This window comes from Gasterosteus aculeatus, chromosome 16 (genome assembly GCF_964276395.1).
Source record: "Gasterosteus aculeatus chromosome 16, fGasAcu3.hap1.1, whole genome shotgun sequence".
Classification (NCBI taxonomy): Eukaryota; Metazoa; Chordata; class Actinopteri; order Perciformes; family Gasterosteidae; genus Gasterosteus; species Gasterosteus aculeatus.
Window position 1 is genome coordinate 3,045,316 of NC_135704.1, and position 24,464 is coordinate 3,069,779.

The 24,464-nt window shown below is 50.2% G+C and overlaps 1 protein-coding gene across 2 annotated transcripts in view; it reads left to right on the forward strand.

Moving 5' to 3' along the window:
* The first annotated feature begins 764 nt into the window (after positions 1–764).
* The window catches only part of klf12b (Kruppel like factor 12b), a 32,104-nt gene continuing 8,404 nt past the window's right edge, over positions 765–24,464 (forward strand). Inside the window, exons 1-4 of one of the 2 annotated variants that reach the window (XM_040201084.2) lie at positions 765–984; positions 14,319–14,401; positions 18,542–19,085; positions 21,689–21,815. In XM_040201084.2, the coding sequence (XP_040057018.1) occupies positions 14,336–14,401; positions 18,542–19,085; positions 21,689–21,815 (737 nt within the window). In that variant the 5' untranslated portion in view covers positions 765–984; positions 14,319–14,335. Of the gene's footprint in view, positions 1,241–14,318; positions 14,402–18,541; positions 19,086–21,688; positions 21,816–24,464 lie in introns of both variants that reach the window. The other variant, XM_040201083.2, reaches the window with a different exon arrangement.

A 24,464-nucleotide genomic window follows, 5' to 3' on the forward strand; every position in this document is an offset into this window, starting at 1 on the left:
GTGTAGAGTGGTGCGGGCTCCATCAGCCATGCAGATGAGCTTCGCTTCCTTTACCTTAATTAGAGCTCCCGGGGGACCAGCTGTGGGCGCCGAGCACCATCAGCCTCTCAAGCCACTGAGGTATAGCTTTCATCAAGCCAGAGAACACCAGGAGGAAAAGCTAACATGAGTACAGCGGCTCGGGCATCACACAAAAGAGGTTTTAAAAGCAGTCATTAATGGGAAATGCTCCATCGTATTATTCAAGGCTGGTCATTTAAACAGCAGGCAGAAATCCAACCGAGAGGAGAGAAACAATGGTATCCATGCAAGCACATACTATTTATGGAAATATCTTTCAGCAAATGTAACGATTAGACTGATAAATCGATGAGAAAATAAATAATTTGCAACAATTTGGGTAGTCATTTTAATTGTTTGGGTCATTTTATGCAGTTAAATATGCCCCACATCCATGGTTGCCAGTTCCCCATAGTAGATATTGGCTGCGTTTATTATATTAAAGTGGATTGAATATCCAAATTGTATTTATCGCTTAACTGACTGAAGAATCATAAAACAACACAGCTGAACTGTTATTCATAGTGAATTAATTACTTGAATAATTGATTAAAAGAATTTAAACTTGCGACCAAACACTTTTTCCGCAGTTCTTGGTTAAAACTGACCGGGGGGGTCATAAAAAACGCCCGTACTCTCCGTCCCCTTTAAACGGGGAGGTGCTCCGGCCGGTGCCCCCCCCCCCAGCCCCCCCCCCCCCCCCCCCCCCCCCGCTCCTACCCGGGGCTCTCCGCCGGGCTCCGGCGGGGTTGGAGAGTGAGGCGCACGGGCTGGCAGAGAGCGGACGCGTCGGAAACCTCCCCGGAGGGGCCCCTGTGTAATTCGATGCACGCTGTTAAAGCTTAGAGTATATTGTCTTCCCCTCCGCGCGCGAAGCCTCCACCCACCGGCCCACCCGACATTTAGCGGATCATGTGACTCCGGGTAAGTCGTTCGCAAGTACAACAGTTCTCTGTGCGCTCCCATTCATTTCCTGAGGACTGCCCGAGCAGCTGAGAGGCAGACGGGGAGGGAGCCGCTCACTCGCATGCGCTCGCGCTCACTGACGCACGCACACGCACCGACACGCCGCGCGGGGTGAGAGGAGAGGAGAGGAGAGGAGAGGAGTGGAGAGGAGAGGAGACGGGGAGGATTGTAAGAAGGGAAAACGGTCTCCACCGGCTCTGCAGCTCCTGACCAGGTCTGTGCATTTCTTTCCCCGTGGCCCGTGCGCGCGCCTCGGACGCGCTTTGTGCGTGTCGTGCGGTGCGTCCGGTTCAGCTGTCATTTCGCTGTCAAAGCGGAGGTGACAGCTCGGATCAGCCGCGGCATTGTGTTTGGTGTCTGTCAGTGTGTGTGTGTGTGTGTGTGTGTGTGTGTGTGTGTGTGTGTGTGTGTGTGTGTGTGTTTGCGGGGGCTGTGGAGGAAACGAGAGACCCCGCGCGGGGCCGCGGACTGGACCTGAAACACGCGCTTCCTTAAAAACACAAGCTGTCATGACACCAACGTGAAGACACAGCATCCTGAGCTTTTACCGGGCCGGCGCCCCCCAACTCGCCTCACTTCATTTACCCCTGAAGAAACTTCTGAACATACCAGCCCGAGCATCGTAGCGGCTCGAGCGCCCGGCGGGGGGGCTGAGGGGGGCTGAGGGGGGGTCGAGAGGAGAGCAGTGAGACCGTACCCAACTCTCAACACTTCGCTGGGAAAACAATAGAAAGAAAGAAAAGTTTGCTGCTTGTTGAAGTTGTGTGTACGTGCACTTGTGTGAAGCATTGTGCTGTGTGTGTGTGTGTGTGTGTGTGTGTGTGTGTGTGTGTGTGTGTGTGTGTGTGTGTGTGTGTGTGTGTGAAAGAGAGAGAGAGAGGGGGCAGCTTTGTTTGCCCCCTGTTGCCCACTGTAGCAGCTTAGAAACAGAGAAACAAGGCTGTTAGCAACGGGTTAAACATTAGGAGGCTCTCGGGTAGCGGAGGAAGGACACGGGGGTGGGGGGGTGTGTGTGTCTGTGTGTGTGTGTGTGTGTGTGGGAGTGTTGCAGGGGTGGTGTCTTGGATGTCGTGGCAGCGCTCTCACTTCCAGGGTAATAGTCATTGGTATTGATGGGTGGCTGTCAGAGAGGCCGGGGAGCCACCAGGTTGGGGAGATTGGCCGGGGGCCGGCCCCTGGCTGTTATTTTCAATTACAGGGGACCAGGCCAGAGCTGACAGCAAAGGCATTTGTACATCCAGCAAGTGGAGGGGGGGAGGCTCTGTGTGGGGAGGGAGGGAGGGAGGGAGAGGGAGGGGGGGGGGGGGGGGGGGCGCTAGCCTCTGCTCCTGGGTTTGATGTGGAAACTGAGCACTGACCTCTGTGACTTTACCCCCACGACGCAGAGGCCCAACATTGCCTTTAATTGTGTGTGTGTGTGTGTGTGTGTGCGTGCGTACGCGCGGGTGCGTGGGTGTGCACGCACGCACGCACGCACACACATGCATGCGCATTTGAGTCGGGGTCTCATGCACAAAAAAAAAAAGGAAAAGGAGTGGGGGTGGTTGGACTTGTGTGAATGTGTGCGTGCAGATGAGACCCCCTGCAGCTCACCGATGTTCAGCGAGTAAGATTAGAGCCCATTTAAACCCTCACTTAAACCCATTTACAACGGGCCCTTCTCCCCGTGCATGAACACGCAGGCTGATATTACCACACACAGTATGAGCAGAGAGTCGTGTGGACAGCGGGAGATATAAAGTAGTGCGATTCTGCGGGGTATCACTGCGATGGGTAAAATGCACTTCAATGTTAGTACATTGGGACGCGGGGGCCGTCGCTGTGTTGTGGTGTCACGGTTTAAATTATATATTGTAGCTGTCGCCAGTGGCGTTCCGTACTTCTACAAACAAATGTTTACCAGTGACTCTTTAAACTGAAAGGAATCCAATGAACCAGCGTTGTCGCTTATTGAATCGGCGGCTGTTCAGCAGAGGAGCTCCTCTCACCGCCGACAGCCCCTCAGTTGTGACGCGCTGTTTGTTAAAAACATAATAAAAGACAATTTTACTGAAATTAACATAAAGGTATGAACTGTTTACATTTTTGGACAAAGGTTTCCTGTCCACTGGTTTGCGCACTGCAGTTGCGGCAAGTAAAATGTCACAACTAACCTTGTTAAAATGAAAACACAAAGCGGAAGGTTCCAAGTCCAAAACACAGACAACTACAAGACAATGCAGTGGCAGCCACCCGTCAATCAGAAACTAGCCCCGCCCTTAAGCATACCCTGCTTTATGGTTTAAGGGTCTCTAAATGGACCATCATTTACTAAATAAACATCACACTGTCTTGAAGAAGACTTGGAACTAGTGATTGAGACCATACGCTCATGTTTGCAATTTTTACTGAGGGAATAAATCAAGAGATGTAATTTCCTCTTAGACTTTTATACAATCAGACGTCTTTTTACGACCAGAGGAGTCGCCCCCTGATGGCCATTACAGAGAATGCAAGCTTGAGACTCTTCGGACTGTATATAACAGGGGTATCAGCTCCCAAGCTACTTTTCAATAGACCAAGTCATGGCGATGCAAACCCGGGGAGGATGTGAACTTCAGGCAACTGGGTGGTATCGAACCCAGAACTTTCTTGCTGTAAGGCAACAGCGCTAACCACCACGCCACCAGCTGTCTAGTTGCTTTTCTGTCTTTGTTTTTCTGACACGGTGATCGGCATGACTATCAAGACATCTTAATGCTATAATTCATATTTGGTTTGCGCACAAAGCAGCGAGCAGAGATCCACTGACGGGGTTTTCTATTCCTTGTTGGGGTGCGGCGAGGTTGTTTGTTCGGCGCTCTCTCCACAAACACTGCTTCACCTTGAGATGAGGAGATGAGATGATGTTTTTCTCTTTTGTTGTCAACATCTGCTTATTAATGCAGTACATACTGTTGTTATAACAGACAATATGATGTGGTAACTAGTGACAGCAGAAGCATCAAGCCGCTACAATGTCACTCCAATTCCTGTAATGGCTCATGGCCTCCACCTCAGCCCCTGACCAAGCGCTTACGATAGAGATCGGAAAAGCTGGGGAGGAGGGGACTCAATTAAAAAGCCAATCACCCAACAGATAGACTTTATCTGTCTATCATCACCTCTGTGCAAGGCACACTTAATTGCCCCACAGGATTCCTCCCACCCCCACCAAAGGCATCATCTGTCTGCCGCAGATCACGAACGCACAATTTGGACGGAGACGGAGGAGGAAGCGCTGTGCCCGAGTACGCTCGGTCCACGAACAGAACAGAACACGGACGGCCAGTGTCTCGTCCGAGGAGATGTGACGTTACCGCCGTCAACCCTTGGAATTCACCAGCAGACCTCAGTGAGCTAAAGACCCCAAACCAACATACACTTACAATAGACTACCGCGTCAGGGGCATGAACACACAATGACAGACGGACCACACTTGGCGAAAAAAAACGGTCAGTACCAAAAGGTCAAGAGGGTTAAAGTCCCGTAAAGGTCTGCAGGTATGTTTGCTGTTTTCAGTCCTGAATGGCGAGGCGTGTGCCGCCGCTGCATTCGTAGGCCGCGGCCGTTGGCCCGCCTCCCCCGCCGCGGTTATTTCACCATGTCTGAAGATGACAAAATGTTCTCTCCCTCTGCTATCTCTCATGTGGATTCAACCTTCGACCTGCAGTGTCCAGCCCACGTTTGTTTACCAAAATGTCTGCTAAGGTTGTACATGGAGAGAGAGAGAGAGAGACGCTATCTGTTGAATTAACACTTTGTGGCCCATTGTCCACCAAAGAATAACTGCGGGGGGAGGGAGCCGATCTGAGGTTGACAGTCCAAAAAGTGAATACAGACAGAGGGAACTACAAAGTGAGACGGGCTATTTCAGCTTGTCAAACGTCCCTGTGAGTATTTTAAATTTCTACTGCGTTGCTAAACGGAGTTCCTCTCACCCTCTCAGCCCTCTCTAGAGCAACCAAGCTTATTCCTCCATAGAAATAAAAATGGCCAACAATGGAAGACAGGATTTTAGATGAGGTTGCCTGCACATCTGAGCCCTCCAATTGTTCTTTTTTTCCACCATCTCTCCAGTAGCACATTCAGCGCTTACTGGAAGTGACTAATTTCAGCAGAGCCCTCCCCTCCCCCAATCAGTGGCCGGGGGGGGACACACTGATTTTAGGTTACTCGACAGGTTTACACGGCGAGGATTGAAAGGTATTTCACTGCTTCTTCCCTTCAGCCGAATACGGCCGGTGGACAGCAGGAAGTAAGAATGGAAGAGCGCTAAGAAAAGAGCATAGGAGAGTGTTCTAACTCAGCAGCAGAGATGAGTGATTTTCAGAGTTCCAACCTTTTGCAGAATCTTTGGGGATCTGCATCCGTGCCGAAAGGATGCTGCAGCAAACTTTGTTTCCATTTGCGCTGCACGTCAAGTGAATTATGCAAACAACATGTGGAATCCATTTTGGTGGTGGTGGGGGTTTGCCTGTGGCATTCCACAGACTCCTTTTGGTCGTAACTCAACCGAAATGTAGGTCCCGGCTATGGACCATAACTCCTCTCAATTACTGCCGCGACCAGGTATCAGCACAGCGCAGATAACAGTCGAACGCGGCCGGGGGGAAAATGATGGAGGTGAAGGTGTGAGCGCATGAGTAATGGAGGTAAACACAGCTGTTGGCTTTTATTGAGGGAGAGCTGCAATAGGTCAAACCGAGGGGAGACAAACTCTGTGAGCGAGAATAACCGCGTTTGTTTGATGCAAAAAAAAGGTGTGGGAATGTTTTGGTCGGGCTGTGATTGGACGTTGGGTGGCGTTGGATCGGGTCGGCGCATCATGCGCGGTGAAGGACGCGGCAAAACTGTTAAACGCAAAATCACGTGTGTTTGTGTGAGTGCGCATGTGGCTTTGTTTGTATGCAAGAGAGTGAGAAAAAAGGCCGCAGGGAGAAAGGCAAAAAAATAAAATAAATAGAAGCGTGTTTATGTGTGTTTAAGGGCCTGAGCTGATATTGTTTCTATGCAACTTGCACACACTGTGGGTGCTGTAGATGAGTCAGTGTGTCAGTGCCTCTGCATGCTTGCATTGTGCATCGTTATTGTAAAAACATCTAGGTCGATCCTTGAGAGTGCATGTTAGTGCACATGTGCCGTGATGCATTCAGTAGACTGGGCCATTGTGAGTGGAATGTACACAGTGCATATGTTGGGGGGGGGGGGGGGTTGCTCACAAACAAACACGCACATGCATTCAAACATGCATGTTGTAACAAGCGAGCGCACACACACACACATACCGTCAGAGCCTAGGGGTATAAAAGGCAGCAGCATACTCCCAAGAATCCCCCATTAGTGTGCTGGCTTCCCCTCGGGGAGGGGAGGGAGAGAGGGAGAGTATATGTGGGCAGTTGGTGGTTTGGATGGATGCAGGTTATTGAGAGGACGGCTGATCCAATGCATCCCACTTCTCCACCGTCAGGAGTCGAGAGCAGGTCCTGCCTCTGAGCCTCTGCTGCAGCGCGCTGAATGGCGGCCATGACCTTGGAACGAGAGCAGCGACGAGCGGGAACCACTTTCCTCTTTGACGCGTTCCTTGTGAGCTTTTAGTGTTAACGTGGGCTGTCAACAAAACTTTTTCTTTTTTCCACTTTTTTTTGTAGATTCCTCACACACGAAAGTATTCACCATTTTTTCTCTTTATTCAGTGTAAATGCTGCTGCGGGCCGAACCCACGGTGGCCGTGTTTCCAGACGTTCATGGGGCGCTGCAGCGTGGTCACCTCGACCGAGGAGTAAATAAGGGGCTAGAACAGTCACTGAGTGCATTTGTTTTATTGATTGCCCTGAGCCAGCCTCTTTCTCTCTATCTCCCCGCAGTTTGTACTGTAATCTTGCGGAAAAAAAATCGCAGCGTGTCCCTGAAAGTCCTGCCTTGACCAACGCGCTTTTATCATGCTTGGCTCGGCTCCACCTCCCCCGCCTTTGGTACAAGTGAGCTTTTTGTGTCAGAGGCTATTTTAAACGCGCAGCCACTGACCCTACTGCGTTTACCAAGTGTGTGTGTGTGTGTGTGTGTGTGTAGGGTGTGTGGGGTGTTCCAGAAAGGTCAGCCGATTATGTTGAATTGAGACGACCCCGCGTTGCTTCGGCTCTTCGACGATCTGTTTTGTGGTTTCTTCAGTGCCAAAACGAATGTGGCCCCGGCATATTTAACTCCCTCTTTTTCATTCGGTTTCATGGAAATGATCTTCAATTGGTCATAAACCAGTCCAGGATCGTGTCACAAATTGCTTTGACTTCTAAGTGGAAGCTCGCTTGAGTAATGCCACCTCACTTTGGAGGCGTCACGGTCGCAGCTCGTTTAGCTCTTTCTCTGCCACATTTGAGGCAACATGATGCAAGAGGATGTCAGAGTCTTCTGTTTACCTCTCTCAGGAGCACTGTGGAGGAGGGTGTGTGTGTGTGTGTGTCTTGTTAGTATCTGTGCGCACACTGTCAGTGTGTGTGGGTGGCTTTTTGTGTTGAATGGGCATCTACGTTGTCTTTTCAGAAGTTTAGCTGAAATATTGAGATGCAGTTTTGTGTGTGTGTGTGTAGTTGATCTGTGAAAATAAATATGGTTGACTGCGGTTACAGGCGGAGGTCATAAGGTGTGTGTGTCTGTGGAGGGGCGGGGGGGGGGGGACAGGGACTCAGGAAGTTGGCTCTGTGAGAAGTTGCTTTGACACACAGACGGAGACAGACGGAGACAGACAAACCAGACAGCGCCAGACACTCTTTCTTTTTCACTTTGAGTGTTTCCTCTCAGAATCGGCAGCTTCTTCATTTCCCACAGTTTCACAAAGCCTTTAAAAGGACGGAGGTGGTATTAGCGGAAGTGGGGGAGCTTCACAAAAGATGTCCCTTTGAACCTATCGAGAAAAACAACATTTTATAAAAGCTAATAGGAAGATTGAAGGGGAGTTATTTTTCAAGCAGTAGTGTCCCCTCAGCCTCCATATACACCCTGCAGGGTGTGTATGCGTACTGTACGGCTGTTTGTGTGGGTGTGTGCGTCTGTGGCAGTGAAGGCAGTGGACTTGAGCTGCATCCAGGGACCTCATCCCCCTCATCCCGACAGGATTACTGACACAGGATCCCAATGCCCCTGGCAGAAATAGCAAGGACCCAAGGGCAATCCACCAGAATATGGGAACGTTGCTGGTGTGCACGTGTGGTGTTTACCTGTGTGTCTGTGTGTGTGTGTGTGTGTGTGTGTGTGTGATTTCTGTGTATTTGCATGGCCATCAACTCGATCGACGGTTTCCTCCCAGTTGCTTAGCTCAAAAACATGAATTCACAGCTATCAAACACAGAAGTAGTATTATTATTAGCAAATTTAGGAATATCTGTTTTGCGTTACAGGAGCTCACATAATGGTCCTTGTGCAGGGACAAGAAAAATGCGGCAATCCACCTTGTTGATGAGCCTCCCAGGCTCTTTAACCTCACACGGCCCCCCAGGGAAGAACATCACCTGAGGCGTGTGGTCTTAGCAGACATCCACACTGGGCCACTTTTTGTGTGTGTCACAAATGTGCGTTTATCTTTTTTGTTCCCTTAATAGAGCTTGATTTGTATTTTGACGCGGGGATCAATCCGATCAATACGCACACTTTGCCTCCTGCCTCCGGCCTGCATGTGCATACTGGTTTTAGTGGACACCTTTGGGCTGTCTCGGTCTGTGGCCTTTCTTTTCCTTTTTACGATACGTGTTGTGTTTAATCATGCCTCCCGGCTCTGCGCCGTAAAGAGAGCGAGCCAATGCAGCGGCCGTCCATGTGCGCCGCATCAACTCTGACGCCAAGCGACGCCCGTACAGCGCCGGTCCGGGACAACATTCCGTCTGATCTGAAGGGACCCGATGAGTTTGGCAGTATGTCCCAGAGTTGAAAACACCCAGTACCCCCCCTCTGTGCATTAATAACTGTTTTCATGAAGAAAGCTGCTTCCAGGGGAAAAGGGCACAGTGTTTTGAGGTAAAGTGCATCAGCTGAGTGCCTCTCGAGGGTTTTTTTTTAACCGTGAAGAGATGGTGCATATAAACTGCGGTTTGGTGCGATTGTGCTTGTCCGGGTTTAGCAAAGTCCACACTTCTATGAGCGGAGAGGCAGGAGCACTCTTAAGCCCCGTTTAAAAAATGTCCCAGGAGCGTCCGAAAGGCTCCGCGCGCCGCTCCAGCCAAGGAAAATACAGCTTATGAAATGGAAATTCTGAGTCCATTCACTGAGTGCCAGGAATCACTAGGAGAAGAAGAAAAAAAACACAATGTCCATCGCAGTACATCCAGGAGCTGAAGTCGGAGGGGGGGAAAACACACACCTTGCTCACACAGACACACACAAGCAAAACGGAGCTTTCTGCAATCTCCGAACCGCTCAGCCGCCGGTCCAACGAGCGGCCCTTTTTTCTACGCTTCTGGCAAGAAAGGTTCCTCGGATTGCGTTTCGACCAATGCGTTTTGCCTCCTTTGCTGTCCTCACTGACTATATACCTCCAAATCAAGGCTGGCTGGAATGTGATTGACTACGTGGGAAAACACAGAAAAACACATCGCTAAAATGCCAAAACCAGTGCCTCCAGATTCTACGCATATCTGAAGCCTGTACATCACGTACAAATATGGGACAGCAATTTGAAAGACGAGGATATTTATTTTTCTGAGATGATCTAACGAGAAAAACATTGTTGCATCATGGGAAGTGTAACATCTCTGCGTATTTGTCTCTGGTGGAAGTGCAATACCAAGTTGCCCTCGTACACATTGAGAGGAGAAGCACTGCCATTTAAGTCATTCGAGAGCTGCGAACCGAGGAAGAGAACACGGCGTGAGAGCTTCTTCACTCTGGGTTTTCCATTTGCTCATCTTCCAACGGAGATGTCTGTAGAGAGTGCTGGCATTCAGAAGAAACAACAAGTGTGTTGTGAGTGTGTCCATGTCGAAGTGTCCCTGAGCAAGACACCTAACCCCTAATTGCTCCCCAGGCAAAATGTGAAAAAGCCATGGGTTTAAAGTGTAATGTAAGTCGCTTTGGATAAAAGCGTCTGCTAAAATGACCTGTAATGTAATGTAATGTAATGTAATGATGATGAGGATGACTATCAACTCTATGATGTTTGGACAATCTACATTTGGGAAACTCAAATGACATCCAAGCTAGCCAAGATTTTGGTTTTCTTATGATTACGACGACAACATTTCAAATAGATTTTCTTTGTTTGTAGGAAGCAAACATGTAAAACGAGCTTTTGCTCGGCTGGCTAGTATTTTCATACTACACATTTCTATGACGACCAATCCAGGGTGTCCCCCGTCTCTCGCCCGAAGTTAGCTGGGATTGTTGGATTGGATGTGTGCAGGAGAAGCGGTTTGAAGTTGGATGGATGGCCATCTATCACCTGAACACATTGTCTTCGCGCTCTGACCTCGTGGGTTTTTAAGATTCAAGTCGCTTCGAACCTTTCGACCGCGCAAAGCGCCGTTGTTTTCCTGGCCGCAGCTACTCTTTCAGCAGTAACTCCGCAGGGAGCCGTGTGAACGGGCTCTCATGACCGGAATGAGGCCAACGAGATGAGGTCACGAGCAGACGCAGCTTAACGCGAAGCAGACGGAGGTTAGACTATCAGCTGGGGTTCAGCTGTTGCTCTATTGTGTCTCCGCTGCTTGTTTCATGACCAAAAATATATTGGACCTGCAAAAGTGCTGCACAAACAGTTGTTCTTTTTTTTTTTTCCAGGCAAGCGTTGCTTCTCTTCGTGAAAGTTGCTCCACTGAGAGAGGAAGCGGAGGAGTGTGCTGGTGAAGGGCTGCTTATCAGGCCAATGTGTCACATTGGGGGTGTCCGGGGGCACAGAAGAGGGAAGTGAGTTGCTGCAAAGAGGCCAGCGGTGCACAACGAGGGCAAAACACAGGAAATGCTCATGTCACGTTAACCCCTCCCGCCCCCCTCTTTTTTTGGAACTAAAACCACGATAATCACTTTTCCACAATTTGCCAAGATTTTGAACGTTTTATTTCCTCCTCGTTTCCTTGAGTTATTTTTTTCATCTTGTCCTCTCTTTGGTCGAGCACCAGGTGGGGTAGGTGGGGGCTGTGGGGGGGTTCTGTTGGCATTCTTGCACCGTGTGCTTTGCGCTCGACCGGGCCTTGGCTTGGGTCCATATCCCCTCTCTACCCTCTCTCGCTTCTCTGACTCCCTCCCTGCTAAACACCCCCCTCTCCACACGCACACACACACACACATACACACACACCCCTCCTCAACTGCCCCCGCTCTCTTTCCTAACCACTGCCAGCGACGCCGACCAGCCCCCACCCTCACCCACTACTCCTGCTATCACCTTCCTTAACCCTTCCTCATGTTTCTCCCATAATTCACTACCCACTTCCTGTTTCCCCTCACCCCTTTCTCTCTCCCATCCCAGTGGCAGCGGGTCCAGCCTCTGTGACACCACAGGGAGGGGGGGAGGCCGTGTGTTACACTGCGTTTCCAGGGTTGTGTGTGGCGTTGGGGTGCGTGCGAGGGGGGAGATGAGGGGGGGAAAGTAGCCAGATACTAGATCTGGGGTTGCGAGTTTGTTTAAGCTGAACTCTCGCTCTCACAGAAAACGTCTTTCCTGCTCCGGGCGAGCGCACAGCCAGAGACGGGTTGGGCGAGATCTGTCCTCGCAACCCGCCTGTGCTGAGAGGGCAAGAACTCCCGCCAATTGTTTTTTTTGGTTTTGTTGCGATTCTCTTTACTCGTTTACCCACGTTTCCTTTTGAAACATGTTTGGTTTGTAGGGTGTGTGTGTGTGTGTGTGTGTGTGTGTGGACAGTGCACGAGGTCAACATGTGGTCTCCCAGTTTGCCACGTCTTATTGATCCAGCTCGTGTGTTCAGGGTTGGCCTTTATCCTTCTGCTCCAGCTAGTTGCTATCGCCTCCATCGGCACGAGGCCATCAGCCTACGTGGAGATCGTGGACCTGAGGTCATGTATGTGCAGCGGTAGTTTCAGTTCTCACTTTGAAATGCAGAGGTCACAAAAATCCGCAGAAACTGAAGAAAAGAACAAAGAGCAGCCATATATATGCATATATGCATTTATATATTTCTTTCTTTCTGGACTGGCCTCAATCTTCACCTGCTCCCTTTACCTTATTCATTCTTTTCATTTGAGGGACTTCAGTGGGGGCGGGGTGGGGGGGGGGGTATAGGAGTATATAAGCGAGAGAGAGAAATGAGATGCCTCAACACTTCACTGCCCTCCTCCTCTCCATCCAACTCCCCCACACACCTGGGATGGCCATTTCATTTCAGAGTGCAGCAAATGGAAAGGTGATCTTAATCTACCCTGTTTCCCTCTGACCCCTCCCGCCCCCACCACTGCTCTTTCCATTTCCCACACACAGAGCGGCATGGCGCTGATGGACAGCACACTGCAGGTCGCCTGCCGCACGGCGGATGTAGTGAAAGAGAACATTGGACGCACGGCGGTTTCTCACCTCCAACAAATTCTCCTGATATTAATGTGTTTTTTTTAGAAAATCTTTTCTGGGGTTTGCAATTCTGACTCGCTGGCTGGCCGCTGTTGACTTTGGTCAAAGTCTTTGCCGCAGCCTCTGCAACCACCCCCATTACTCAGCGTTGGGCTCTCTCACCACTGTCAGCTCTTTGGTCATTACAGTCACGGGCAGACGCATGCGACGGCCATTGATTTTCGACTGAACAGCTCGCCGCAGGCCAGTTCATTAGAAAGGTGATCTCACACACCACTGGATTAGCTGGGCTGTAGGCACATGGAAGAAAACAAGGTGTGTAACTCTGACAAGCTGTGAAAAGGTGTTTTTATTGAGCTTTTCCCCCCCTGTAACAGGAGTGCACGCTTTAAACGAGAAGAGAAAAAATAACTTTGGATGAGGTGAAACTTTTTTGAGGCTCACAAAAAGAACCATTTTCATTTGCCCGCCTGAGAAAATTCAGTTTCAAGTGTCTCCTTCCAAAAAAAGTATATTTTTTATTTTCTCTGAGAAGGAGAAGAGCCCTCTGCCACAAGGGTGGTCATCTTTGAGGAAAAGAGAACCTCACTTTCTGCCTCCTCTCTTCCTCTCCTCAAACACATCGCTCGAGGCTGGACCGAGGCTGCACCCACCCAGCCGGTTGCCATGGCAACGCTATCTGGGCCCACCAAGACCTGAAGCCGAAGGACATCCTGGACAACAGTACAATAGCGGCACAGCCAGGGTACCTGGGGGACTTAGACCTGAGAGGCGAGATCTGGCGGGTGGGAGGGGGGGAGGGGGTTGGGATTGCAGATTGAGAGAGCAAATCCTCTCTCGTTTGAAAATACCTCCTTTGCACACAAACACAATCAGGGTGAGCCTTTTGCTTCAGAGTCTAGAAGCGCCGGATCAATACGTTTATTGTTTTCTTTTGCGGTAAAAATACATATTTTGACAAATATTTTCTGGTGGGTAAAAAAAAACTGGACTAGCCGCATGGATTGTGTAGTCGAGATGGTCATAATAGTTTCATTGTCTTCAATCGCTGGTAGACAAACTGCAAGGACCGGGCCACACATCCGGCCGCCGCTGCCAGCCGTGGAGACTAATCGCAATGTTTGGAGTTGATTTGCCTCGCTTGCATTCCTCCATGTACAGCTGCTAAAATAATAAGTGGAGGGGTTACCTCAGGTCGGCCCTGACTGGGGGGGGTACGGAACATGCATTGTTGTCATTGGCTCCGTCTGAGTATCCGTCCTTAAAGCCGCAGCACGGAGCTGAGGAGCCACCGCCGGGCGGTTTGCAGAGGCACAGTCCTCGGGGGGGTATCCGCATGTGTCCTTGGGCAGTATTAAACGTATCGTCGTTCTATTCTTATTTTAATTCATTGGTGGTTGAGGACATGTTGTGTGGCTGCGCTGTTGGGTAACACCGTATCAATGCGAGTATTTGTGTTCCATTGAAGCCGTAAGAGGATTCCATGACGGCGTTATGAAGCGTAGTAGCCCCGCAGCAGGCAATTGAAACTCTTCATCGTGGAGAAGAGGGAGTCATGCTGTGCGATGACTGAGTTTACACAGTTCCTGCGCATCTTTTGTCTGTCAGCTTCTGCTGGCTTTAAAAACACGGATTTGTGTCTATTTAACGTGTGTTTATCTCCCAGTGGGTGCAGGCACAACACCGTGGATGTCCATGTGTGAACAACAAGACCTACTTAGTCATGCTAAAGCACCCGTCTTACACCTACTCTGTTTCCTTTTGCAGGCAGCCTAAGAAACAGGATGTTAATGCTCGACGGAATGCCTGCAGTCCGAGTCAAAGCTGAGCCCCTGAAATTGGAACAAGGGGTAAGTGAGCAGTTGTTTTCTAGACGATTCCCTCTTTTCATTTTTTTTTTTTCTCCTGCCTTCCTATCCGCCTTTCCTCCTCCTGGCAATAGGCTTCATAATCATTCCCAGGCCCCAGCAAGTGAGCGAGAGAGTGAGTGTTGGGGGGACTGAGAGGAGTGGTCGGACAGCATGGTAGTACGCAGGAAGGGGAGAGGAACCGAGGAGAGGAGGAGAGCCACAGCTGGAGCAGGAATGCATGGGGGGGGTTCGTGGGGGCGGTGACTGGGGCCAGCGGAGAGCCTGTTCTGGCTTGGGGGATAATTTTGCAGATGTAGCCGCTGCTCCGGGGAGGATGGTCACACGGGAAAATTTAAATCTTATCTATCTCAATTTCCCCTTCATCCTCACCCATACCCTTCTTCTTCTTCTTCTTCTTCTTCTTCTTCTTCTTCACCACAAACACACACACAGAATCTCCCATTCTCGTTCACACAGACACAACTTCTCTGCAAAGATCTCATCGCAGCTCCATCTCTTCCTCTGACGTTTCTCACGCTGGCACTCTCTGTCACCTCTGTCGGGTCTATCGGTGGATATGAATTTATCACACAGAGTAAGTCTTCAAAGGGAATGTTTGCTCTTTGGTCTTGGTCTTTACTCAAAACGCCCAATTAGATCTCATTTTTTAGATCCACGTTGAACTAGACCGTGCTTGTGTTGACCATGTTAGGAGTAATGGGGGTACCTCACGCAGGGCTTTTGTACGGCCCATGTACAGTATCAGTTCTCTCTGGTCCAACATACCTAGAAATAAAGTGGTCTTGTTATGGAAAAGCGGTTGCTAGGCTACAGCGGGCTTCTTGTGCGGCTGCCACAGCTGTGTGTGCGGCGGGTGCGGGCCACCTAATATTTGTAATCACCATGAATTAGCGTTCGGTTATTATCGATTTCCATTCATAGCATATCAATAGTATCCTGGCCCCTAACATATCAACGCGAGCACTCCGATGAGGGGGAGCTAAGTAGTGGAGCGAAAACAGAGGGCATTCGCCCGTGATGGATGAGGAAAACAGCCACCGGGCTGCCTGCGTGGGTGCTTAGCATTGATAAGAATCAAGTCTGTCTCTACACATCCAAGGGCTTGACGGAGAGGCAGCAGGTGGCCGGATTTCTGGGCGTCCTCGCCCCCCCACCCCCCGGCTGGGGCTCAAGGGTTCGAGAGCCGTGCTCCCGAGCTGCTCCCCCCCTGTTACCTGGGGTTTTCTGGAGCCATCCTCCCCTAGCAAAGTGCCGGTGATGTCAGTCACAGACAGGATGTGGGCAGCGCAGCCCTCACAGCTCATTTTGAGGCGTGGCGAGATCCAAATCTACACCCCGAACCGACTGCGCTTCCCTTTCTAGACAGCGGATGCAGAAAGAAGTTTGGTGGCGCTGCAGAAATGTGGTCTTCATTTGGGTGGAGGGGGGCCAAGGGCTGGCTGGAAACGGTCTGGCCTGTTAGACGATTCGCCCGCAAGGGGCTGGAAAATCTCCCCCGCTAACCAGTAACCCCTAATAAAGACAACGGCATGAGGACAGAGGCAGGCAGGCAGTCAGGCGGGTCGAGCAGATCATCTGTCTGTCTGTCTGCCTGTCTGTCTGCGTGCGAGTTGGAGAGTGCATGTGTGTGTTTGGGCGGATCGATGTGTTTGTAACTGTCAAAATGAGAGCAGTGGGTGGCTTGAGTCTTTTTTCCATTTGTGCTGGTTGAGATGCGTCCGGGAACCCGACCTGTTTTCACTTTTGTGAAACCCCAGACGCCTTGTTGTTTTGACCTTTTCTGCACGCGCCTTTTCGCACAGGAGCCACAGTAGGATTGGCCAACTGTTTAATGGGTTATCAGCAACTGACTGTATTCCCAGTATAAATGATGGCTCCTCCCATAAGCACAAGACGTTAAAATGAAAGTAGTCTCCCGTTCTCCCTTTTGTCCACCTTAACAAATTCAATGCAATTTGGAGCCAATTTTTCCAACTCAACTCCAACAAAAATGCCCCCAAATTTGATCAGGAGCTGAAATGTTTAGTCAAAGGCTCCATTGTAGGACCTTTCATCCAACCCACCATCGTTTGGTGTCTGTTGCTCGACTACCTCTCAGTTGGGTCCACTCATCCTTTTTTAGCCGTTAGCTACTGATGCTACTGGCTCGTTGCTTTTATGAATGTACGCCCGGCTGTTTTGTTAATCAGAAAATATCCCTGAACAGCATTCGGATTCCACTTCCTCTCCTTCCTCTTGACTTCTTTTGGACGTAGGAAGAGCTGGCAACACTGCAGAACTTCTCCTGCCAGCTAGACACACTCAGAGAGAACTTCCTGAGAAAGATACGATTTCTACACAGAGATCAGCCTCGATAGATCTGATGACTTCAAAGCCCCGAGGCGGTGTAGCTCCAGGCGATCCGTGACACTCGCATCCTATACAGAACATGCAAACACGGAGAGATCCCGTGCAAAAGCAGCTGGATGATGAAGCCTGAGGGTCCGTCAAGAAAGGCTGCACGGGGTTGATGCAGGAGAGAAAGGCTATTTGACACCACAAACAGGCATATTAAAGCAGGTGATATTTCATGTGCAATGTTAGTCAACATAAAGCCGTTGAGTGGCAACTTAGATGGATAACTTAGGTAAATGAAAGATTCACATGCTGGAATAAAATCTATATTTTATCCAGTAAACTTTGATGGCCTTGGTAGCTGAGTGGTTACAGTACATGCGAGATGAGCACTATGTCCTGCCTTTGTTCAGTGCCGTACATCTCTGCCCTATTTCTACAGTGTCCGCCGCCAAATCAATAAGAAAGTGCCAAAAAACAAGACTTGGCTAAACTAGACATCTTACTTTATATAGGCTGTGATGGTTATTAATCATTCATCAAAGGCATCTCGCCTTGAGGTTGCTCTTTATAGAGCCAAACGAACATTTTCAGGTTAATTATGGACTAAAGAAAATATGCTTATGAATATTATATTCAATTTCTCCTACTGCTATCCCCCCGCTGCTGCACAAAGGCCGGGCTGCTTCACACAAACTCTAAATGTAGGGTCTTAAAGTAAAGAGTTTCGGACTCTGCGGCCAAGGATCCGCTGGGACTGAGATGCATGCGTTGGTCAGCTTGTGTACTGTACATTGTGAGTATTAGTAACAATAAGCACAACGAATTTTCACATGATTCTGCAGGAATCACCACAGGAATGTATTAGACTCCGCAGCCTCCTCCTCCACCTCAGCTGTTCGTATACTCTAAATACTGTGTTGTTGACTCTGACATCAACCACAACAACAACAACAAGCTAAATGTATAGGCAGAATTGTGCAGGAACACCGTAAACGTCTTGGTGGGTGGTATGATGAAGCAGGTCACAATGTGCCGCGCATTCGGACCGTTTCACCGCTGACCCTGAGCTGAACCCTCCCAGTGTCCACCGGTCGTCACAGGCTCCTCTTCGTGGGGTACGGCTTGTTTTCCCGCTGAGAGGTGGAGGAGGCACAGTGAGAAGCGCTCGTGACAATCCACAGCACAGGACGACAGCTGCGATTTCCCCCTCTCCTGTAACAGGCTTTCCCCTGTATGATTATTCAAAACTCCCAGACGGCCCTAAATGTGACGCAGCCTCCGAAAGGCCGCAGTGTGAGGATCGACACCACACACACGAGCACCCCTCCCACACTCGAACGCTGTGAGTCCATATCGAAAGACGAGAAACAAATAACTAGAGACAGCGACACTCGCTCTCTCTACCCTGTGTCTTCGTCAGTATCTCTTTTTTTCCCTAGATAAACCGCTTCCCGGAGCTATTGTTACAGTCTGTGAAATATGTGGGGAGGGGTGCACTGAGCCACCAGCATGTGGCCTTAGAAGGCCCATCGCAGAGGGAGAGAGAGGGAGAGAGAGACGGCCCCGGAGATTGAGCCCACGTGAATGTTTTTCCACCGTCACAAAGGGGATTTAGGTACGAGGGGAGCCGAGCGAGAGAGAGAGAGAGAGGCCATTGTCCACCTGCAGCAGTACAGATGTGAAATGTCAGGCAACGAGTACATTGATTCATGACAGATTGTTACTACTTTCTCCCGGTTTGTGTGTATATATCAAAAAAGATTTCTGCTTCTGCTTCCACAGTCCCCTAAAGTACGTCCTTACTCTGCGATGGACGGCGTGCCCTTCTTCCTCAGCAGAGTCAAAGCGGAGCCCCCTGAAGACCTGCTCGCCCACGACCTGCACTTCCACACGCAGACCGAGCCCGTCGACCTGTCCATCAACAAGCCCCGCCCCTCTTCTTTGTCCACCACCCCTACCACCACCTCGTCATCCTCCCCCCTCCGCTACGCCTTCTCGCCGTCTTCTTTGTCGTCGTCGTCCTCCTCTTCCTCCTCCTCCTCGCCGTCGGTCATCACCTCCGCGCCATCGGTGCTCACGCCGGGCCCCCTGGTGGCCCCCGGAGGCGGGGTGAGAGGTCAGCCGTATTTGCACATCCTGCACTCTGTGCCGGCGCCTCCATCCAGCCCCCTGAGTCTGCACGGAGCGGGCAAGCTGGGCGGCCATGTGCACCGCATACCGGTGGTGGTGCAGTCGCTGCCCCTCATGTACACCACCGCCGTGCGATCACCATCCAGCCTCAACAACACCATCATGCTACCTCTGCTGGATGAGGTGAAGAGCAAAGGTGAGAGGGAACGCGCTCCAGGAACTTACTTCGTATTCATTTAGCTGACTTTTAGCTCATTGGGTTAAACGCTATTATTCCGTAGGTGCCCCAGCACCTAAAGGGATTCATTAGGATTGAGACTTTGAGCTTTTGCTTGATGATTATATTAGTATAATATTAGTTTTACACAGTAAGTGAAGTTAAGTTTCGCCACAGAAATGAGAAAACAATCATTCACCAATGTCAACACGGTTGAATATTTTGAATGTCCAGCTGTTAACCTTTGGAATACTCTCCTGCTACATTCTCGCAAAGGTTTTTTTGAAATCCTGAAAAATACAATTGACAACTTTTTAGAGTTTTAGAGAGTTTGATTTACCTCCGTGACATCAGAGTGAAGATGAGTTCTACAGGTTAAAAAAGACGCTCATCTTTATCCAACTTTGGCACGTTTTTTGCTCTTATGTCTCTGGTGGACGTAACCACGGCAACACCGGCCAGTATTACCGTCGGGCCGCGCCGGCCTGGCCTGAGCCGGCCTGGCCTGGGCCGTGTTATTTGTTTCCTCTCTGGGTGGGGTTTTACTGCCAGCCACTGGGAGTGAGCCCACAGTAGGTGTTTCTCTCCAAGTCTGGGCCGCACACAGGCCAACTGTTGGTTGTAAAAAGGAGGTTGCTTCATGTCACTCCCTGCAGGATGGACACACACACTCAAACTCACACTGTGTGTGTGTGTGTGTGTGTGTGTGTGTGTACATACAAGCAGCAAACACATGTAATAAGAGCGTGAGGTCAGAGGGACACTTGGTCAGCCTGGGTGGGGTGGTCCCCTTAGAGACGGGGCGTTTCGTGTCTGAGAAGAGGGAAGAAGGACGGACAGGAAAAACAAGGCTTGCATAAGAGGGCGTGGATGGGTATTGCAGATTGGTGGCACCTACGCAAACACATGCACGCACACCCAAACACAAACGCACACACACAGTCCGACATCGGCTGAAAGCTCGAAGCACTGCGGACACGGGCTGAACGGACTGTTTGCATGTTGGGTGTGGTGGATAAAGCAACATGTTGCTATTTATTTCACTTAATGAGACTTAATGAATGTTTGCTTAGGATTCCCGCAGTCCGAGTCGAGTGAAATAAATTAGATAGAGCTACAATACATTTGCTTACATATGAGTAGATTGTTTTCATTTGAATCTTTTCTATTATCACTATTGTTTGGCGGATTGGAATAAAAGCCATGAGCGTCACAATCTGCAGCCCACTGCCCCTCCACATGAAGTCAGGTGTGAGGGTCAAGAACCCATCTTGTTTGCCTTGATACAGACAGAACAATCATGTGCTCTGAAGCAAGTCTCAATCATGGAGCTTTCAACATGGATACTAGAATGCTCGCGCGCACACACACACACACACACACACACAAACACTCCCACTCACCCACATGCACACACAGGTTTGGCCATCGTCTTTAAGAGAGGGCGGGTACCCTTCCTTTCACTGCTGTCTCCCTGTCTTCGGCAGGAGGTTGCCATGGAAACAGGGCTTGACTGGATACAACAGGAGAGAAAGAAAGAAATCCGGTGCTCTGCCCACCTCTCCGCCGCTACTCCTTTGTGTCCCTCGCTCAAAATACCCCCCTTCTCCACCTCACGCCGCATTTCTGACTAATTACAGGTTTTCCATTGGGCAGGCGAGTCCGGGGTGACCACTCTGCATGTCTTAGTTGACAACAGTTCAATCGCCCCCCCCCCTACCACCTCACACTCCTACACACCCCACATCCCCAGTAATAACACTGTGTCTGCACCCATCTCTAGACCCTCATTATGGGTCATTATGGCCCCAGTCTCGGCTGAGAGGGCAGAGGAGGTGAAATCCTGATAGCTTTTATAAAAGCGCCGGGCTTACAGTGGGTGGGGATGTCGCAGGGAAAAATGTATCACTGTGTATTCTGCGTAAGTGAGGATAACAGAGTAGTTATTTCTGATATATTAGTCATACAGATGCAGCGCCCCAATTTTTACCTAGTTGGTTTCCAGCAACTTTTCCTTGACAAGTTGTCTCCGGCAGGAATTCATATATATCTATATGTCTTACAGTCATCATTTGAGATGTCCAGGATGTGCGTGGCCTGTGTCCATGGTGACGGAGAGGACAGAATTGCCGCGGGCTCTGGCAATATATCCAATGAGCTGTCCGGGCGAGAAGTTGTCACAACTGGTGGAATAGATGTTACTTTGTCATGCAGCTCAAGCGACACGGACCCCCCCCCCCCCCAGCGCTCACGGCTAATAGCACGCCAGTCAAACGGAGCAGGTTTTTTTATATTGCTCTTCTTGGTCACCATGCGAAAGAGAAGAATCCAAAGCTCGCTAATCAGCAGGATGTTCTGTGCAGAAGATGCAGCAGCAAACGGGGGGATTCAGGCTTCTGTGGTTGTCTCCGGGCCTTTCATGTGGAAGTTTGCCATTATCACGAATACCATTCTCTGTCAGTCGCCCGTTTGTAGGCTCATGCACGCATACTTTTTTTAAAAACTTGTTCGGCATCCACGCTGACACGCTGAATAACACGTGCGCAGCTGTACCCACTGACTCCTGTGTCCCGTCCTCACAGCACACACGGACCTGTCGCCAAGGCAGATCAAGAGCGACAGCGACGACGACGACCTGCCAAACGTGACCTTGGACAGTGTTAATGAGACCGGCTCCACTGCGCTGTCTATAGCCCGCGCAGTACAAGAGTGAGTATCAGAATCTGTGTGTGTGTGTGTGTGTGTGTGTGTATCGGGTCACCTCGCTGACCTTTTCTCCTCAACTGACCCTCACCGCTCTGCCGCGGGCTGGTAATTCTGCTGTGTGTTGTCATGGTAACATGTTTGGCTCCTTCCTGTTTGGGGTTATGGGAGTTTCCATTTGGTCGACTTCTACTGTATTGATAGTGCTGTGCTTTTTCCTCAAACTAACTTTCCTACAAACTATCACTCACCCAAGTTGTAAATGGTTAAATTATGATATAACTATTTATTTAGATAAATGCTTTATGGAATCTTGTGGCTACAAACTAACCATATTAATAATAATAATAATATGGTGGTTATCCAATAACTTTTTAAGAAAAATATTCTGAGAATAACTGTATTCTATTTGGGGATTTCATCTACTGACAGAATTGGCTGTCAATAATCACCTTTGCCATTAGCCAATGTCGAGATATTGAGAATTAGGGTATTGAAATATAAAGAAAACGTCTAATTTAAAATGTAATAATGTGAACGTTTTAGAAAATCTGAATAAAATGTAAGAATTTATCTAAAAGTTGCACATCGCATCGGTTCCCTTTGCTCAGCCCTCCCTTTCCCATCATGTGGAAGACAAAGACGGCCTTGGGTAACACAAAAAACGCCTCTCTGCATTTCCCACAAGTTGTGTCCCTGGATCACAGCAGTGTTTATATACAAACCCAGCATAAAGCCTAGTGTGCATGTCTGTGATGGGATGTGAAGCTGTACGTGGGGGGGGGCAAACTCAGACACACTTAATGCCCAGACATCACCACTCCTGCGATGCCAGTCCATCTGCGGTAAATATAAAAGTGGACGACAGCTCACACCATCCCGATCAGGAGCAGGAGGAGCCGGGCTTGGTGCCCGCCTCCTTCCCCTGCTGCCCATAAAACCCGGAGCAGCCACTGCCTGCAGCCTGGCCAGACTCAAGTTAATGCCTGGCGGACTGTTATTTAGACTAACCGCGAGGAAAGTATTCCAGGACTCCCAGAGGATCCCGCTAATGGTGCAGCAACCGAGGGCCCGACCGGTCCAGCGCACGAGGCTCAACTTTGTGTACAAGACGTCGCCTTGTTTGTTTGTGCATTGCTGGCCGTGTGAACAGCTACAGTCATGAAACTAAATGATGCTCTTGCCATTGTGGTTTCACTGCGCAACACATTGTGGCGAAGGCTCTTGTCTCAGGCAGTGCTTGTTTAATGGAAGTACAAGCAGAAGTTTGCGTGTTCCAGGGAAGACACGCACACGCAGACAGAGAGAGAGACTCAGTGGAGGACTCGGGTTTCAGTGCCGGTAATTGAAAGGGACAGGCGTGCCCCTTGAGGGCCACACGTGGACACCGGGTGGTCAAAAGAGAACCGGGGTTGGCAGGGCCCAACCTTCCGCTGCCCCGGCTTCACCGAGGAGGGAAATCACCAGCCGGGGCTTTAACAAGCCCTCTCACACCTCTCCGTGTGCAAAGTGCACACTGCTCACGTGTGCGTGTGAAAAACAAAAACAAGAAGTACGTGTGCACGTCAGTAAGTATTAATCCCCCCTCCCCCCCCTCCCCCGGTCTTTGCACCGTACGCGCGCACGTGATTTTCTGCACAGTGGACAGAACAGCTGGTTGCACAAGGGAGGGTCGAGCCATTGTCAACAGGAACACAGACTGGCATGTTTGTCTGTGAAAAACAAAGGCAGTCTGTAGTCGTCTTGAGTTGGCCGCGTGGAGGAAGAATGTGCATCCTTTATTGGCACAACGCACGCGCTCGCGCTGTGGACATCTGCAGCGCAACAGAAGCCGGCGGCGCTCCCCCCAAACGTATCGGACCATTGTGTCGCCCTCGCCATTTTTCTCTTCAACGCGTGCCGTGATTTGCTTTGCGTAATTTAGTGTCCACATTTGCACAAGCAGTCGTCCAGAAAGCACCGCGGGAGAGGAGTGAAAGGGGGCGGGGGGGTGGGAGTGCCTGCAGCCTCCAATCCAGGTATCCATGTATAAATAAATGAGTGAAAGGGGAGAGTGAGATATGAAGTGTGTGTGTGTGTGTGTGTGTGTCCTGGGCTTCTTGGGCAGCCTCCTCCATATTCATGCGTTTCCCTGGGGACGGGTGGATATGCTATTGTGGGAGAGGGAGAGTGAAAGGGAGGAAGACAGGAGAGACGATGTGTGTGTGTGTGTGTGTGTGTGTGTGTGTGTGTGTGTGTGTGCGTGTGTGCGTTGGGGTTTAGGGGCCTGTGTTGGGAGGGTTGTCTCTGCTGAAGTTTGGCTGGTCCCCGAGGCACCGGGGGCCACGGAGCAGAGCGGGTGGAGGGAGCAGAGGTGTAGGGGTGGAGGCAGGGGGGCGGTTGTATCCTTGGACAGGTACAGGAATGCCCCGTGGGCAGCGTTCCAGTGAGCACACACACACACGCTGTTTTCTCCATAAACACACTGGTACCGTGGGTCTGTCATTGTGACCCGGTTCCCTGTGAGAAGTTGGTAAAGAAAACGTGGATTGCGTTTGCGTTTTGGTGAAGCCTCCGTTGCAGGTGACCGACGTACACGCTGCAGGCCTCTCGGGCAGAGCAGCGGGGGAAGCCGGGCGGGGGGGGGGACAAAGAAATTGGAAACCGAGGTTGAGT